Source organism: Canis lupus, chromosome 33 (assembly GCF_003254725.2).
Source record: "Canis lupus dingo isolate Sandy chromosome 33, ASM325472v2, whole genome shotgun sequence".
NCBI classification, from domain to species: domain Eukaryota; kingdom Metazoa; phylum Chordata; class Mammalia; order Carnivora; family Canidae; genus Canis; species Canis lupus.
Genome location: NC_064275.1, coordinates 14,453,326 through 14,472,499, shown reverse-complemented (window position 1 = coordinate 14,472,499; position 19,174 = coordinate 14,453,326). Strand labels below are relative to the sequence as shown.

The window sequence follows — 19,174 nt, the reverse complement described above, 5'->3', positions numbered from 1 at the left end:
AAGAATCTGCCATGTTAAATTTAGGCAAAGTGCCTAAAAGGGAAGGGAAGGGAAGGGAAGAAGACAACATGAAAAATAACTTTGGAAGGAATCAAAAGAAAGTTAAGACTTTGGAACAAAGTGGCAGGGGAAGGGGTGAGAATATGGAATATTAATGAAAATAATACTGAACTAATGATGGGAAACAAGATGTTTCTTCAGAGCTTAGACAATGTTTGTTAGTTTATGTTGTAATTTTTGGAACTCTGGACCATGTCCCACATCTCAAATTTTTGCAAATTTTACCCCCTCCCAAGTCCCCCCCACCCTTTGAAGTAGTCAAAACAAAATCAAGTTACTTTGTTCTTTCCTTCTCCCTGATGGCTGTTAGTAGCTTTTAGTAACAATCACACAGATGATTAAAATCAGAGTAATTTGCAGAGGTCCCCTATTGATTGAATACAGTAGGACTGAGCAAATGGAGATGACAGGTGGTAGATGGGAGGGTTTAAGATGCCTCACGTGGGGTTAGTATAAGTTGGCGTCTGCAAAATCGACAGAGCTATAATTCTCCTTCGGTATTCCTTACCCAGAGAGTCTGTGTGGACAGCAGGTATGGAATGACTCTAATTCAGATGTTTTAAATTTAATTCATAGGACTTAGAATTCTTTTTTTTTTTTTTAAAGATTCTATGTATTTATTCATGAAAGACACAGAGAGATAGGCAGAGACATAGGCAGAGGGAAAAGCAGGCTCCCTGCAATGAGCCTGATTTGGGGCTTGATCCTGGATCCTGGGATCACACCCTGAATTGGAGACAGATGCTCAATCACTGAGCCACTCGAGCATCCCAGGACATAGAATTCTTTATGTGGATACCAGTATAGAATTATAATTTCATAATCGAGATCTTGAAATTTCATAGAAGGTATGCCGCCAAATCCTGGATCCAAGTGTAAGTTTTACGCTCTCCTGTATCTCACTCTTCACTTTGGTCTTCTTGGTGGCCCAGCCCCTGCTCCAGGGACAGTAGTCTTTGGGGCAGAGGGTGGAGTGGGCCTTAAGTAGTACACAGATATGAGTGTATTCAAATCTACTCAAATGTGCATAAATACATAAATCAGTATAACAGTGCTTTCTCATTTTCTACCCCAACCCCTCCAGTCTTTCTTCTACTATAGAAATAATTTTGCAGCTTGGGATCTTTAAGTATATCATCTAGATTTTTCAGTATTTTTCAGTTTATATTAAATTCATACCTTTTTTCTCCTTAGCTCTTTCTTTTGAAATAATTTCAACTTTTCCAACAGGGTTGCAAAGATAATACAAAGAATTCCAATATATCTTTGCCTCAGCTTCCCCAGATGGTGATATCCTATCACATTTGCTTCATCATTCATCTTCTCCCTCTTTTTCTCTTTATGCACAGCAGGGACCCATGCATTCCTTTTAATTTTAAGGGTAATAATCTGTTACTATCAGTATTAATTTTGTGGTTAAAATTGTCCTAGAATTGGCTACTGGGAGCCTGTTCAAGCTGGCTTTTGTGTTCTTTTGACATATCACCATCATTTTTGAACATTTTCAGCATCATAAGATATTCCAGGCTCATATTATACTTCTGTTGCTGTAACACAATTGACCATTCCTCCAAGGAATCCTGGTTTCTTTCATTGGATAATCGTATTCCTCTTTTTTAAAATGACTTTTTAAAAATGGATGTGAAGCAATAAATTACTATACATTGGTATATAACACTTTTTTGTAATATTCAGTTATTTTACATTGATGTATTGTACCTCAAAACTCATGGGCCCTTAGACTGACTTCACTTTTTCACTATTTTAACAATGGTGATCTTTATGGTTCTATTTTGGGGCACTTGCACAACTATTTCTTTATTATCAATTCTCAGAAATAATATTGCCAGATTAAGTGGTAGTAATTTTAAATTTAAATAGATAGTACTAAATTACTGTACAAAAAGCTTAAACTGTCTGTGCACCTAACCAATGAACTGAGTTTTGTCAATGCCCCATTTTCACTAAGATACGATGTAATCAAACCTTAAAAATTTTGCCAGGTAGATTATTTCTCTGTGCTTTGTTTTCTTCTGATTTTGGCAATATTAATTATATTTTAATGTTTTGTGGATGCTTACTTTGCTTCCATAATTCGCTTGTATCTTTCACTTTTATTTGTATATTTCTATTATGTAGTGTTATTGATTTTTTTTTTAGGAACTTTTATTTGGTTCTAGCTATTATTACTTTGGATGTTAAATATGAGGAAAATATTTTCTCCAGTCTGACACTTAGTCTTTTTTTTTTTTTTTAGATTTATTTATTTTTGAGAGAGCGAGAGAGAGAGAACACTAGTACAAGCAAGCAAGCAGCAGGGAGGCACAGAGGGAGAAAGAAAGAGAATCTCAGGCAGACTCTCCACTGAGTGTGGAGCTAATGGAGGACTTGATCCCAGGACTCCAGGATCATGACCTGGGCCAACACTGAGAATTGTGTGCTTAACTGAGCCACCTAGCTGCTCTGACATTTGACTTTTTTCAATTAAAATTTGTATTTAGATAATTATCAACTCTTAAGCAGTTAAATAATGTAGAAAAAGCCTGTGTACCCTTTGCTCAGGTTTCCCATTGCTGTTACTTTGCTAAACTTACAATACAGTATCACAACCAGGGTATTGACAATGATGAAATCTACCCAGCCTGGTGCAAATCCACCAACACATCAGCACAAGGATCCTTCTTCTTGCCTTTTATAGCCACATACACTCTCTTCCCTCTCTCTCCACGTGACTTTTAATATCATTAGTATTGTCCTTTGTCTAATAGAAATTTTTGATATTTTAAGGTCAAATCTGTCAATATTTTTATTTTTCTTTATGAGTTTCTTTTGTGTTACTAAACTCAGATGTTCCTTAACCAAATATATTTTCTTTTAGTATTTGTAGTTTATTTCTGTAGCTTTTTAATCTATGTGGAATTTATTTTTTGAGCATGGCGTGTACATGAGGTAGGACAGATTAATATTTTCTAATGGATATAGCACTTTTAAAATAGTTCAGCCTTTACTATTTATTTGAAATGCATTAATGATATAAACTAAATTCTCATCATATATGGATCTGTTTCCGGATGGCCTAGTTCTTTTCATATATTTTTTCTGCTCTTAATTCATTAAAACTTTTTAATTGCTATAGCCTTTATAATGTGTTTTGATATTTGGTAGGGCAAGTACTCCTTCACTGTCCTTTTAAACATATTATGATTGTTCTTGCAGATGTTCTTTTCCATATGAATTTCAAAATCAGCTTTTCAAGTTTTATTACAAAAAATGCTCTTGGGATTTTGATTGGTAGTCCATTGACTTTATGGATTAATTGGGAAAGAACTGACAGTTATGTTTTTGTTCTTATTTCAGTCTTTTATATAGTTGAGTGGAGTTCTACATCATTATATATATCATAGTAAAAAATCAGGCTTTGGTAGTTAGGCTATCTGAGTTCAATTTATAGTTCTATAAGCTGTGCTAATTTAGGGAAAGTAGTTAATACTACAGAGCCTCAATTTACTTATCTGAAAATGGCAATAACAATAGTAGTAGTAGTAATAGTAGTATTATAGGGTTGTTATGAAGCTTAGGCGATGTATGAACTTAAAAGTGCTTAGATCATTACCTGGCACAGAGTGCATACTCAATAATTGTTAGATATTATTATATCTTCATATAGGTCTTGTACATTTTTTATTAAGTTCATAGGTATTATGACTTCTTGGCATTCAAAAAGGATTTTTTCTCCACTGCTTTTTCTAATTATTGTTAATGTGCAGAAAGGAAAACCGTTGACTTTAAAAAAAAACAGATTTTATTTATTGGAGAGAGAGAATGAATAAGTTGGGGGAGAGGCAGAGGGTCTCTAAAGCAGACTCCACTCGACCCCATGATCTTGAGGTCATGACCTGAGTCAAAATCAAGAATCGGGTGCTTAATAGACTGAGCCATTCAGGCATTCCTAAACCATTGACTTTTGACTATTGATTTTATATCTCACCATTTACTAAATTCTTTTATTCTAATAGTTTTCAGTTGGATTTTCTCTATAAGCTTTATTTGCAAATAATGATAGTTTTGTGTCTTCATTTCTATTATTCTATTTTCTTGTTCTAACTAATTATTTAACTCCGAGTGGTAATAACAGACATGATTTTTGGTTTGTTTCTATCTTAATGGAATTCTTTTATCTTTGACCATTAGGTGTGATATTTGTTCTAGTTATTATTCCTTTTAATCAATGCCTTTTGTCAAACTGAGGAAGTCATTTTATTTCTAGCTTATTGAGTGACTTTTATTTATTTTTCATATCAGGAAATTGGTGTTAAGTCAATGCTTTTTGACATCTGTTGAGGTGATTTCATTGTTTCTCTTTTAAACTGTTTAAATAGTATATTATTCTAGTAAAGTTGTGATATTGAACTATCATCCTTCCATTCCTCAAATGAACCCTAATGGTTCATGATGTAGTAGTATTCACTGTGTTAATTTCACTAGTATTTTATGTAATATTTTTTCCCTTATGCTTACACATGAGACTGGGCTATAATTATGCCTTTATTATACCTACTTTATTTAGTATTGGTGTACAGATTATGGTAGAGTGAGTTGAGAAGTTTTTCACCTCTTTTGTTGATTTGGAAGAGTTTACATAAAATGAGCCTGTTGTTTGCCTGTGGGTTTAGTAGATATTCTCTGAAAAATCTGTGGTCTTATCACTGTCTTTGTTTTTACTTTCACTACTTTTGAATTGTTCTATAACTGTTAATCTATTCATATTTTAAAATTCTTGGGTCGGGATCCCTGGGTGGCGCAGCGGTTTGGCGCTTGCCTTTGGCCCAGGGCGCGATCCTGTAGATCCGGGATCGAATCCCACGTCAGGCTCCCGGTACATGGAGCCTGCTTCTCCCTCTGCCTGTGTCTCTGCCTCTCTCTCTCTCTCTGTGACTATCATAAATAAATAAAAATGTAAAAAAAAAATTAAAATTAAAAAAAAAAAATTCTTGGGTCAAGGGACTCCTGGGTGGCTCAGCTGTTGAACATCTGCCTTCGGCTCAGGGTGTGATCCCGGGATCAGGGATTGAGCTCCACATCGGGGTCCCTGTGAGGAGCTGGCTTCTCCCTCTGCCTATGTCTCTGCCTTTCTCTCTCATGAATAGATAAATAAGTCTTTTAAAAAAATTCTTGGGTCAAATTTGTCATTTATAATTTCTTATAAAAATATTTATTTAGATTTGTAAATTTGTTGATAAAATATTCTTATCAAATTTCTGTTTTATCCAATCCTATAGTTATATCCACTTTTACTACTTTTATTGCATGTTAGGCCATCTCTTTTTCTTGGCCAGAGAGATTTAGTTGTTTCAAATGTCTTTAGAAACAAAATAATTCTGGATTCTTTTTAAGTCTACTAGGTTTATATTGTATATTTCTTATTTTCTCCTATGTTCTTTGGATTTATTTTACTTTTTCTGCTTCCTTGAGGTGTATCTTTTATTTGTTTACTTTCAACCTCATTTGCTAAACTAAACTGAGGCTTTTATGCATCCTCCTAGCCCCACCTCCTGCATTATGGCTCTATTCTACAGATTTCAAAAGTAGAACTATCATTATTGCTTCTTTCCTTTTTTTTTTTTAAGATTTATTTATTTATTTATTTATTTGAAAGATAGGCAGAGAGAGCATGCGAGTGGAAGGAAGGTTAGAGGGAGAGAAGCAGAATCCCTGCTGAGTGTGGAGCCCAATGCAGGGCTCATCCCACCATTCTGAGATCACAACCCCAGCCAAAACCAAGTTCAACAAACTGCGCCCCCCAGGCGGCCCCCCCAGCTTTTTAAGATTTACTCATTATTGCTTATTTGTAAATAGTTTATAAATTCCATTTTGATTTTCTCTTTAGCTCAAGAGTTACTTTTAAAAAGTATTTTAAAAATCTACAAGTACATAGATTTTTGGGGGGTGGTGTCAAATATCCTTTTATTGTTTTGATTTTATTATATGGTGATCAGAGACTGTAGATTGCATTATATCTGCTCCTTGAAATTTGTTGAGATTTCTTGTGGCCTAATGTTTTAAACATTGGAAAAATTGTGAATCTCTGAAAAAGGTTCTGTAACATCAAGCTTTTAATTATTCAGCTCTTCTATTTCTTTTTCCTATTCAATCTCTCAATTTCTGAGAGCAGTGAGTCTTATAGCGCCTATGTTTTTGTCCTATATTGTTTTTTATTCTAATTTTTGCTGTATATGTTTCTGAGTCATTAGATCTATGGCACATACACATCTTAAGGAACCTTTATCAATATAAAATATCCTCTGTATTCCAGTTAATACTTTTTAATAACTTTGTTTCTATTTTTGTCTGACATTAATCTATGTTTGCTTGATTTTGGTTAACTTTTCTTACCATATATTTTTCTACTGTTTTATTCTCAACAGTGTGTTTTTTTTTTTTTCAACAGTGTGTTTAATTTTCAATTTGTCTCATATATGGCATATAACTAGATTTGTGACTCAGTCTAGGTGCTTCTATCTTTTAATAGGAAATTTATCTAGTTTATGACATCTGCTATGGCTGGACTTTGCCCTCTCATTTTACGTTTTATATTTAATTTGGTTCTTTGGTTGTCATTGGTTTGGTCTTGGGTTTGTTTGTTTGTTTAATTTTGTTCTAATTTTTTTCTCCCCCTTTGTGAGATTGGTTGATTTGTGATTTTCTTTTTTTTTGCCAAGAAGGAAGTTTCATTTTTTTTTTCTATTTCAGTATTTGAAAATTATTTGTTCCATTCTGTTTTTCACAGTGGATTACCTTACATTTTAAATAAACATATCTAAATTTAGTTTTCTTATCATAGTGTAGAGTTAATTAATATGCTTCCATACCAGTTCTACCTTTTCTGATTATTATTCTGTTTGAATTTATTTATAACAATATTATATCATACCCTGCATAAATAGTTATTTAGACTAAATTAATAAGATATATTATTTTTCTTTGCTTACCACACCATTTTTCATGCTTTATCTTTTTATTCACTCATTAGTTCATTTGCTGGGTTATATCCTCAAATAATTATTTCAGAGTACATTGGAGGTAAGTTTTTTGGAAACTTGTATCCTTAAAAGTGTCTATATTTTTCCTTTCCTTATTAATATTTGTTTAAATGAATAAAGAAACATTGATTCAAAAATCAGTGTTTTGGAGCACCTGGGTGGCACAGTAGGTTAAGCATTTGACTCTTGGTCTTAGACCTGTCTTGATCTCAGAGTTGTGAGTTCACGCCCAGAGTTGGGCTCCACAATGGGCGTAGAGCCTACTTTAAAAAAAATTAAAGTTTCCATCAGCACTATTGCTCATTTGACTTCTTGAATTCATGTTGTTAATGAGAAGTCTGATGTAGATGTCATTACTGAATTTTTGTAAATTACTCATTCCTTCCCCCACCCCCACACCAAATAGCTTTTAGGAGTTCTCTTAACTTTAAATGAAATTCCACAAAGTGTCTATCTGTGGGTTTTGACTTTTTAAAAATTCTTCATACTCAGGAATCTTGTCCTGCATATTCTTGGGGGACTTCTAACTTGCTTATTTCACATTGGTTCTGCCTTCAAATAGATCTAGACCTAGTCATTTAGCATCTCCTCTACTGCTATCCTTGTCTAGCCCACTGTCAAGTCTCCCCGGGGGTTATTTTAGAGGGCCTTCCACCAAGCCGCAGGTCTCTTTGCTCCCACCCTTTCATCCTTTGAAAATTATGCCAACCTTGCGATTCTAGCAGCCAGAGCAGTCTTTAAAAAACTCTCTAGACAAGAGTTCCCTATGACTTCTCTTTACACTCAGAGGGAAAGTGAAGGTCTTTATAATGCTCTGCTGTATCCTATGTGATATTGTCCTCTGTAATCTGACTACTTGTTCCACTCCTCTCTAGGCACACAGGGCTCCTTACTATTCTTTGTTGGCAAGAGACAAGTATGTGTTCATAGTTCCCAACTTGATTCTGTCTATGTCTTTGATTTTTTTTTAAATAGTCCTATATGTAATGGCATGATCTGTCAGCAGAAACATGAAGCCAAACTGAAGATTGTGGGGAGGGGCATTTGCAGTCTATTGCCATATTAACTTTTCCTGTGTCTAGTAAGGTACAAACAAAATTTAAAAATGTGGACACCAGACCCTTGAATCCAGTTCTGTCCATTAAGTTGAAAGAACCAGAACCTCAAGCTCACAGGCAGGAGAGTCCTGGGAGGTGCGGCTGTTGATCCTCTGATGCCCACTCCAAGTCACATTGCAGCACCGTTCCTCAGGCCAGTCCTCCCTGGAAGCACCTGGTACATTATAGAAAGAATGGGCTCTATAGTTGCTTAGAACTGGTTTCCAGTCCTGGTTCTTCCCCTTGAGTAGCTTGCTGTAGATGGATTCATTTTGCATTCACTCATTCAGTAGATATTTATTGTCAGACCCTGTTTTAGGAGCTGGGTGATATATTAGGGAAAAAAACACAAATATCTCTGCCCCAAAATGGCTTGAATTCTATTGGGAGAGCTTTCATTCTAGTGATAAATTATCTATGGTCTCTGAACTTCAACTTCAGTGTTTACATCTACAAAATGAGACTGTGTATATAGCATCATCTACTTAGTATCAATGCTGTAGAAATAGAATAGGCATAGTACCTGGCACATGGAGGTTCCAAATGCATTTTAGTTGCCTCCACTCTGCTTTTGCCTACAACACTTCTTTTTGGCACTACTGTTATAGTACTTTGGAAACTAACCCAGTGTCTGATATATAACAAGCAACAAGTGAATTCAAGTAAACTGAATTGAATGCCAATGTCTAGGTAATTTTCTAAGGATGTGTGAAAGTATCTACTTTCATTAGATGGTACTGGCGCTCTTAGTAGTGGCTTCTACTCTCCTCTATCCTTGAAGATCATTGGAGATTAGGGGCAAGAGGGGATTTTGGGAAATTTTGTGAAGTGCTCCTGTTACCTTTGAAATTTCTTTTGGGTTCCAAATTGTGAAGACTTGATCACTTCTATAACATTTTCCCTGATTCCCTTTTAGGGGTTAAGACCATGTGAACATTGTACCTGTTCTATTATGCATGTGATTTCCCTGTGCCATGTTGCTTTTGTGACTTGTATTTTTAAGATTATAAGTATTTTACATATTCAGCTTTATGAGAAAATGCAAGAAAGCATAGACTCTAGTAAAAAAGGCATGTCATGGAATTGTCACTGAATTGTCACTGAAGGGGCTTGTCATACCCCTGGAATCCATCATGGCTTAGGATCTCAGGCAACTGGAGGAACCCATCTTAAAAAACAACGCTGAGAGTGATGATATAATGTGGAATAATGGAGTTGAAATTTTGTGCTAAGTAATGTGTTGAAATTAGATGCCACATTGCCAGTGTGTTCCTAAATTGACAGTCATTGGGCAGCATTCCATAATGTCTCTAGTTTATGTCTTAACTGAAGTTACAGCTTCAAATTATAATGTGCTGCTTGCCATAGCATGGTTATGACAGAAGCACTTTCATTACTTTGCATAGCTTATAACTTTTCTTTTAAATTACCTCTTTGAGTTGACATTTCTCTTAGGTATAATCCACCTTAAGATTAAATTTGGTTAGCCCCTTCATAGTTCAGAATCTAAACTAGTTAAAAATCTTTATGAACTTCCTTATATTCAAGATAATATAGGCCTTGTTAATTTCAACTTTAAGGACTCCTCAGAGATTTTGTAGGGACTTTAGCAATAAATTTAGAAAACAATTTTGGTTATAATATGCAGTATTTTCATGAATAAAAATATGGCACTTCTGAGCTATTCCAAAAGGAATCTAACTTATTGCCTGGAGTTTAGAGTCATTTTTGTCAACTGTGGACCTTACAAGGGCAGTTCAATGGGAGTCCGTTGTCTGTGTACCCATTGTGGATAGATGTAGAGGGTGTCCTATATCCAAATACTGCTTCTCTCTTTCAGACAACCATTTTTACATACTGCCCTGTCCAGCATGTCTACCAAGCAGTGATTCTCAAAACTTGCAGAGTTAAAGGAATCACCTGGGTAACTTAAAAAAATTTACATTCTCAGACTCCAGCCACAGAGAATCTGAATTAGTAGATAAAGGAGATATGATACGGCCACAAGACCTCTCTTTCTGGTTCCTTTCCTGTCCTTTACAGTTTGGTGACCACACCAACCTACCCATGATAGGCCACATATGGAGCAACACTTAAAACAGCAACAAAACATTGTGGATAGATGGGGAGAAGAAAGAGGCCACACCGAGGCCACAGCCACAGCTGGAGACTGATTTAGAGACTTCTTAAGAATTCCCAAATGCTGAGCAAGGGACAAACGCATAGACTATTCCATCTGCTGTTATATTCCACAAACTTTCAAGCCAGTTTCTGGCTTAAAACACTCTTACTTCCCCATATCTATCATGTGACTGTGCATGCACCTGTTGGGGGGGAGCACCCTCTCTTCCTTTCTTTAGTTGATTATAGCCAGTTAAATAGAAAAATGAGAGAGAGATACAGATGAAGAGATATGGCACTTCTGGCAAGATTCAGGACAGAAAAGAAAGCAAACAAGAGAACACTCCTTGAGAAAAATATGTGAAGTAGTTCCTGGTTGGTGGAAAATAACAGTATTTTTTTTCTTACATCTTTTTTTTTTCTTACATCTTTTGAAGATAACGTAGTACACTTCTATTTCAGCTTCCGTAGTAACTGGCTTTATTTATAAAAAATTGATAGTATCATCATTGAAGATGATCAATCATTAAAAGTCTTTCTTGTAAAGGGAACTCCCTGTTGTTCATTCTAAATTAAGCCAAGAAAGTCCTGAATAAATATCATTGATGCAACAAGTATTTATTGATGAGGATGCTAGCCTCGTGGGTTTACAACCTGGAGGGGTTGTAAACTAGTTAAAAATAGTGACAGTGGCACACCACTAAGTGGCAAGTGCTCTGATGGGGAGTCACAGAAGAAGAAGGGGAGCACCAGAGCCACATGATTCACCCAATCTTGCAGAGTGAGGGAAGGCTTTAAGAGGTTAGGAGATCTCGGGGATCCCTGGGTGGCGCAGCGGTTTAGCACCTGCCTTTGGCCCGGGGCGCGATCCTGGAGACCCGGGATCGAATCCCACATCGGGCTTCCGGTGCATGGAGCCTGCTTCTCCCTCTGCCTATGTCTCTGCCTCTCTCTCTTTCTCTCTCTGTGACTATCATAAATAAATAAAAAAAAAATTTAAAAAAAAAAAAAAAGAGGTTAGGAGATCTCAAGTTGCGCTGTGAGGAGGGTAAAAGGAGTTAGCCAAAAATGGCCAAGGAATGGGTATAAGAAAGCCTGACCCATATCTAGAGAACTGAGAGTGATCCTCAATGCCTACACTAACTACAGCTGGCACTTGGTGGGGCTGCCCACCACTGCCCAAGTTAAGTGGTGGCCAGATCGCCAAGGATCTGTGCTAAATCCCATGAGCCCTTCCAGTGAATTTCCTAACATAGAGGACATCCTGAGGATCACCAGCACACCTGCTATGCCTGTTTACCTATAGATATTTATTGGATGAGGACAAAAAGTGAGCTATCAAATGGTAGAAATACTTGTTTCCTTATTTGTTTTTGTATAGTATCTTTTTTTTTTGTATAATGTCTTTTTTATTTTTTATTTTTATTTTTTATTTTTTGTATAATGTCTTTTTTAAACCTAAACTTGTCTAGCCCAATTTGATCTCTCATCATTATTTCTCAAATTCTCAAACTTGGCTCTGAATTACTTTTGACTTTTACTCTCAAATGACAGAAATATGTTAGCTTTTAGGAGAGTCAAAGAAAGCTACTGGTTCTAAGGGCAATTTTTAATCAAGAGATCCAGAAAGGATTTGAAGCCCTTGGAGTATTTATAGTGTCCCAAGGTGACACTTTTTCCCCCCTTTTTCTTTTAACAGGTGAGGATTTACTTGACTGTAACTTCTGGTGTAGTAAAAGCCACCCATGGTATTATGGTGCTATACCATAATGCAGATAGCTTCTCTGGTCATGTTCAAGATACAGTAGTATTTATGGAATAATAGCCATGGACCAGATACTTTTATATATATATTTATTGGGAAATTCTACTCAAGTCTTTCTTGAAAATAATTTCTTTTTAAACAATTAAAAGAATTCCTAAAGGAACTTATGACCAGCCAGGAAATCTTTGGATTTCTTACCGGCTTTATCTTCATTTTGGGAAATTCCTTAAAGCTCTGTCCTTTCTTATGGAGTAACTGGCAGTGGTCTGTGACTCTGTTGAGCAGTCCCCCTTAGACAAGCTTTCTGTTTTTTTTTTTTTTTCATCATCTTTGTCTCCCTCTGGACTGAAGTAGGATTGTAAACATGGTGGGCGTAGGGCTCCCTCCTTTCTGTTTGACCTTGTACCCTTCATAGTAGTGTTTTCTGGGGCCCAGTAGATAAAGAACACTACTTCCCAAGCACAGCTGGGCTTGTTTTTGATCTTTATTTCTCATCTAATTGGAGAGGATTTACAGTTCATAAATGGGCTCTAATAGGGAGCGTCCCTGGAGTTAGTATACAGCAACACAGTGATTTCCCAGCAACCTGTGGTTTTACAAGGGTAGCTTCCTTCACAAGTCTATTTACGTTATGTCTGCTCCTGCTTTATTGCCTTTCTGTCCTTTAATTTTCTCCTTTCTCCTCTCTCACTCACCACATCATCAGACTTCTCCCCTCAGCTGGCCATAAATACTTAATACTTATTGCACTTACAGAATGAAGTTTAATATTTATTGTTCATGATTTCCTATGCAAATTAAACATTTTTATTGTATTTCTCTGTTTATAGTAACTTCATGGAAATGTTTCTTATTCATGGGGGCCTAGATTTTTTTTTCCCTCCTGTTATTTTTGAACAGGGGCATAGTTTTGTTTGTTTGAATTGGTTTTACCCTTTTGATCCAATAGCTTTAATGAATAGTGTATTTTCTATTGCTGGTGTACATCTACTTAGCATCAGTTGCCAACAAAAATTCAGTTCTAATCAAAGTATAGGTGATTTATATAGTCCTTTGTATTTAGAAGCCTGCCTAATGAGGTATGTGAGTATTGCAAGATTTGCTGGTGCATCCTCTACAGTGTGCCTTTTGATATTTTCTATTCTAGTTTTCCAGAGAGATGGTCATTCAGAGCCTACACATCTGTTCTGTATTTTGAACCTTGGATGAGAATATTCATTCAGGCCAAAAGAGTTAAAACAAAACACCTGTGCTATTGCCTCTACAGACCCAGGTAACTCACTTTCTTTCAATTAACTTCATAGAGTTTTTATTATAAAATCAATATTGCCCCTTCCCCAAATTGTCAAGGTGATTTGATAGTAAGAATTTTACAATTTGATAGTAAGATTTTATAATTTGATGGCAAGGTTTATACTCTTGTAAATAAAATTCAGACTGCCTCTGAAAGGTTTGCTGAAGAGTAATCATGTGTAACAAATATTTGGCCATAATAACAACACACTGCCGTGAACTCTCTGAAGTTAGAGAATCATTCCAAGTAGGAATTTATTGTTTTATGAATCCTAGGTTCTTTGTTTATGATAAGTTCCATTAAAAAAATCATAGTTCACTATGTGTTCTGTTTACCCAAGGTATTTGAACTATTAAATCATACATATATGTGTGTATATATTATGTGTAGAATGAACATATTTATAAACACAAATTTGGTTCACTTATATTTTACCATGAACTAGTTAACATACATAACCAGACATAGTTACAAATTTTTCTTGTGATGAGAACTTCTAAGATCTAATCACTAGCAACATTCAAATATGCAATATAGTATTGTTAACTATGCTGTATACTACATCCCCATGACTTAATTATTTTGTAACCGGAGGTTTGTACCAACATAAACTTTTTAGAAGCCAACATTTACATATTATAAAATTTACCTTGCCCAACTATATATGCAATCATAACAGTCTGTGTGTGTGTGTGTGTGTGTGTGTGTATTCTTCCTGGATGGTCTTCATTTACTCACCAAAACAGTTATCCAAAGATTATCCAAAGCATAAAAAAGGTAAGATTAGCTCTGGTTTTGAGGAGTTTAATATCTACTGGGACAAACATTTAATGCCTATATGCTGTCCCCCCCCCCCTCTCTCTCTCTCTATATATATATATATATATATATATATATATATGTCTTTTTATATGCATTGTTTTGTTTTTTGTGGCGACTTTGTAGGTTGTGTTTAATAATCACCATCTCAGAGATCAGGAAATGTCACAACCAGACAAGAGCTCAGTATTCTGGCTTCAAATTCTTGACCAATTCATTCAATGCTCCTTCCCCTATACCACCTAACTTTCTAATAGACCTACATTTGTTATGTTGTCTTTTTTTCCATGAAAAAGTAGTGGCTGTCCTAGGATCTTGCAATTACTCATACCAATATCAATATTAAAGTTATAGATCTCTTAATTGTATGCCCTGGTGAATAAGTCTAGTTATCATGTGTCACCATACAAAGTTATTACAGTATTTTTACTATATTCCCTATGGTATATATTACACTCTGATGACTTATTTTTTTTATAACTGGAAGCTTGTCCCTTTTAATTCTTATCACCTGTTTTGCGTGCCTCCAACCTCTCCTTCCTCTGGTAACCAATATTTTGTTTCTTTTATCAGTATCAGTCTGTTTCTGTTTTGTCTTGTTTGTTGATTTGTTTTTTATATTTCACATATAAATGAAATTATATTGTCTTTCTATGACTTATTTCACTTAGCATAATATTCTAGTTTCAACCATGTCAATGGCAAATGGCAATATTTCATTTTTTTATGGCTGAGTGACATTCTGTGTGTGTGTGTGTGTGTGTGTGTAGGTAGGTAGGTATATGTTTACATTTCTTTTAATCCATTCATTTGTTGATGGACACAGGTTGCTTCCATATCTTGGCTGTTGTAAATAATGCTCCAATGAACACAGGGGTGCATCTATCTCTTTGAAATGATATTTTTGTTTTCTTTGGATAAATACCCAGAAGTGAAATTGCTGGGTTATATGATAATTCTTTCTGAAATTTTTTGAGAAATATGTTTTTGAGAAATTTGGCTGTACTATTTTACAGTCCTACCAACAGTGTACAAGGGTTTCTTTTTCTCTGCATCTTTGCCAACACTTGTTATTTTTTGTCTTTTTGATGATAGCCAGTTTGACAGATGTGAGGTGATATCTCAGTGTGATTTTTTATTTTCATTTCACTGCTGAGTAGTGATATTGAACATCTTATCATGTGTTTCTTGGCCATCGTATGTCTTCTTTAGAAAATTGTCTATTGAAGTCCACCTGTTTTTTAATCAGGTTGTTTGTATTTTTTTTCTTTTGGATACTATGTTGTGTAAGTTCTTTATGTATTTTGGACATTAACTTATTATTGATTGTTTGATTTGTAAATATCTTTTCCCATTCAGTAAGTTGCCTTTTCATTTTATTCATGGTTTCCTCAGCTGGGCAAAACCTTTTTAGTTTGTTGTAAACCCATTTGTTCATTTTTGTCTTTGTTTCCCTTGCTTGATAAGACTGTTCTAAAATAATATTGCTAAAAAAATAATAATATTGCTAATACCAATGCCAAAGAGTTTAAAGTTTATGTTTTCTTCTAGGAGTTTTATGATTTCAGGTCTTCAAGTCATACTTTAAATCCATTTTGAATTTTTTTGTATATGTTATAAGATGGTGATCCAGTTTGTCCTTTAACATGTAGCTGTCCAGTTTTCCTAACACCATGTATTGAAGACATTGTATTTTCCCCATTGTATGTTCTTGCCTCCTTTATCATAGGTGAATTGACCATATATGTGTGAGTTTATTTCTGGGCTCTCCATACCTTTCCATTGATCTGTATATCTGTTTTCATACCAGGACCATACTATTCTGATTACTATAGCTTTGTAGTATATTTGAAATCTGAAAGCATGATACCTCCAGCTTTATTTCTTTCCCCTCAAGATTGCTTTGGCTATTTGGCATCCTTTTGTGGTTCCATACAAATTCTAGGGCTCTTTGTTCTAGTTTTGTGAAAAATATCACTGGTATTTTGATGAGGATTGCATTGAATGTATAAATTGCTTTGGGTAGTATGAACATTTTAATGATGTTAATTCTTCTAATCTATGACATTGAGACATCTTTTCATTCATTTTTGTCTTCCCCAGTTTCTTTCATCAGTGTCTTAAAGTCTTTAGAGTAGAGATCTTTCACCTCCTTGGTTAAATTTATTCATGGGTATTTTATTTTTTAATGCAATTATAAATAGATTGTTTCCTTAATTCCTCTTTCTGATGGCTCATCATCAGTGTATAGAAATGCAGCCAATTTATTTTAGAGGGTTATATTAGTTTCAGGTGTATAATATAGCAATTCAGCACTTCCATATATCACCCAGTGGCATACTCCTTAATCCTCATCATGTATTTAACTTAACTCCCCACCCCTCTTGCCTTATGGTAATCAGTTCTCTGTAATTAAAAGTCTATTTCTTGGCTTCTCTCTCTCTCTCTCTCTCTCTCTCTCTCTTTTTCCCTTTGAAGCACAGCCAATTTCTGTATGTTAGTTTTGTATCTTGAGGCTTTACCAAATTTATTTATTAGTTTTTTGGTGATCTCCTTAAGTTTTTTCATATGTAATATCATGTTATTTGTAAATAATGAAAGTTTTACTTCTTTCTTTCTAATTTTGATGCCTTTTATTTCTCTTCCTTGCCTAACTGCTGTGGTTAGGACTTCTAGTACTATGTTAAATAAAAGTGGTGGTGAGAGTGAGCATCTTTGTCTTGTTCCTGGTCATATAGGTAAAGCTGTCACCTTTTCACCATTGACTGTGATGTTACCTGTGGGTTATTTTTATATTGAGATATGTTTCTTCTACACCCATTTTTTCATAAATGAATTTCGTTTTATATTGAGATATGTTTCTTCTACACCCATTTTTTCATAAATGAATTTTGTTAGATTCTTTTTTCTGTATCGATTGAGATAATCATATAATTTTTATCCTCTCTTTTGTGGACATTGAACCATCCTTGCATCCCTGGAATAAATCCCACTTGATCATGGTGTATGATCCTTTTAATGTATTTTCAAATTTGGCTTGCTGATATTTTGTTGAGAACTTTTGTATCTATGTTCAATAGGGATATATTGGCCTACAATTTTCTTTTTTGGTGGTGTCTTTGTCTGGTTTTGTTATCAGAATAATGCTAGCCTCACAAAATGAGTTTGGAAACATTCCTCCCTTTTAAATTTTTTGGAATAATGTGAGAAAAAAATTGCCATTTTAGTTATCGTCTTGCTATGAATCTCTTTGGGTTCATCCTGTCTAGGACTCTGCACTTTCTTCCCCAGGTTAGGGAAATTTTCAGTCATTATTTCTTCAAATAGTTTTTTGCTCCTTTCTCTTTTCCTTCGGGGACTCCTGTAATGTGTATCTTAGTACACTTGATATTTTCTAGAGATTTTTAAATTTACCCTCATTTTTAAAAATTATTTTTTCTTTTTGTTCTGATTGAGTGATTTCCACTATTTTATCTTTCAGTTTGTTGATCCATTCTTCTATATCATCTGTCTGCTGTTGGTTTTCCTTTAGTGTATTTTTTCATTGCATTTATTATATTCTTCAGCTCAGATTGATTCTTATATTTTCTAACTCTTTGTTGAAATTCCCACTGTGTTTCTCCAGTCTTCTGAGTCCAATCAACATCTTTATAATCATTACTTTGAACTCTTTGTTTGTTTGTTTTTACTTTTTTTTTTTTTTTACTTTGAACTCTTGGCTAGGAAAATTACTTATCTCTGTTTCATTAGAGTTTTTATCCTGGAATTTAATCTTGTTTTTTTTTTTTTATTTGGAAAAGATTACATGGAACAGCTACCTGTCCATGTTTTGAAGTAATGGCCTTGTATAAGTGTGTCCTTTGAGTAGACTCTGTGTGCTTTGTCGGTGGCTTTGAAAGGCCAGCCGGACAGGGTGTGGGCTGGGGTGTGCCATACCAGGGCTGCCTTGGAAGGATAATTGGATCAGGCAAGGCCGTGCAGGTCCCAGAGCATGTTGGGGCTGCTTTGAGAATATGGCTGAAGCTGGTGTGGGCCAGGGGCCTGAGGCACACACTGTGGTAGGCTGGCTAGTATACCTGGACCCTGCTCTCATTTGTGCTATTAAGGTGGAGAGGGAATGTAAAAAATGGTGCTCATCCAGATATCTTTGACCCTGGAGAGAGTTCCAGCAGTTCCCCACCCATTTGGTAGGTGCTCTAGGGTTTATAAATGGATTTCCTTCACTTACAGTCTTGTTGCCCTTTAAACTATTCTTTTTTTCACTGTGCCCCAGGATGGGTGAGTCTATACATGGGCCCCTCAATGATATCCCTCCCGGCTGCATGTTGCCACATCAAGGGTGGGATTTCTGTTGATATTGTCTCTTTTTCCTACCCTTCTCTATGGTCCCCCTATTGTTTGTTGTGCAGATCCTGTTTCAGTCAGCCTTAGTTCTTCTTCAAGAAGAATTTCTGTATGTGTAGGTATAGATTCAGCATATCCACGGGAGAAGGTGATCAGGGTCTTCCTCTGCTGCCATCTTGGACTGATTCTCTGCTTTACTTTTGATTTCTGATTATACTGTAGATAATAGTTGAAAAGAAGTATATCATGCCTGAGGCTTTCTTAAGAAATCTTCTGTTTGTTTTCCAGTTCATATCAAAGTGATACTTCCTTTCCATCAGTCTCATTCTTCTGTGAAATATTAAGGGTCTCCTGGATCAATCAATTTTAAAATTCAATTATTTCTTTCTTAGTGAGTTTGGGTAAAAAATGGTTTAAGCCAAAGGAAAATGTGGATTTGTCTCTATTTTCTCAGGGAATTATCTAGTAAGTTGGATTTCATCTACCTAAATTACTGGTATCAAGAGATAGCTGTTTTCATTCTAGTATATTTTTTGTTCACCTTTCTTTTTTTTTCTTTTAAAAAGATTTTATTTGTTTATTTATGAGAAACACACAGAGGCAGAGATGTAGGCAGAGGGAGAAGGAGGCTCCC

At 35.3% G+C, this 19,174-nt stretch overlaps 1 protein-coding gene across 3 annotated transcripts in view; it reads left to right on the top strand.

The window, feature by feature from the left end:
* Positions 1 to 19,174, top strand: part of MORC1 (MORC family CW-type zinc finger 1) — a 190,452-nt gene that overhangs the window by 26,554 nt on the left and 144,724 nt on the right. For all 3 annotated transcript variants that reach the window (XR_004811644.2, XR_003147905.3, XM_025478165.3), the window contains exon 9: positions 13,231 to 13,356. Coding sequence is in view for 1 of the 3 variants with exons in the window: in XM_025478165.3 (XP_025333950.3) it covers positions 13,231 to 13,356 (126 nt within the window). In the remaining 2 variants the exon portion in view is untranslated. The remainder of the gene's footprint in view (positions 1 to 13,230; positions 13,357 to 19,174) is intronic.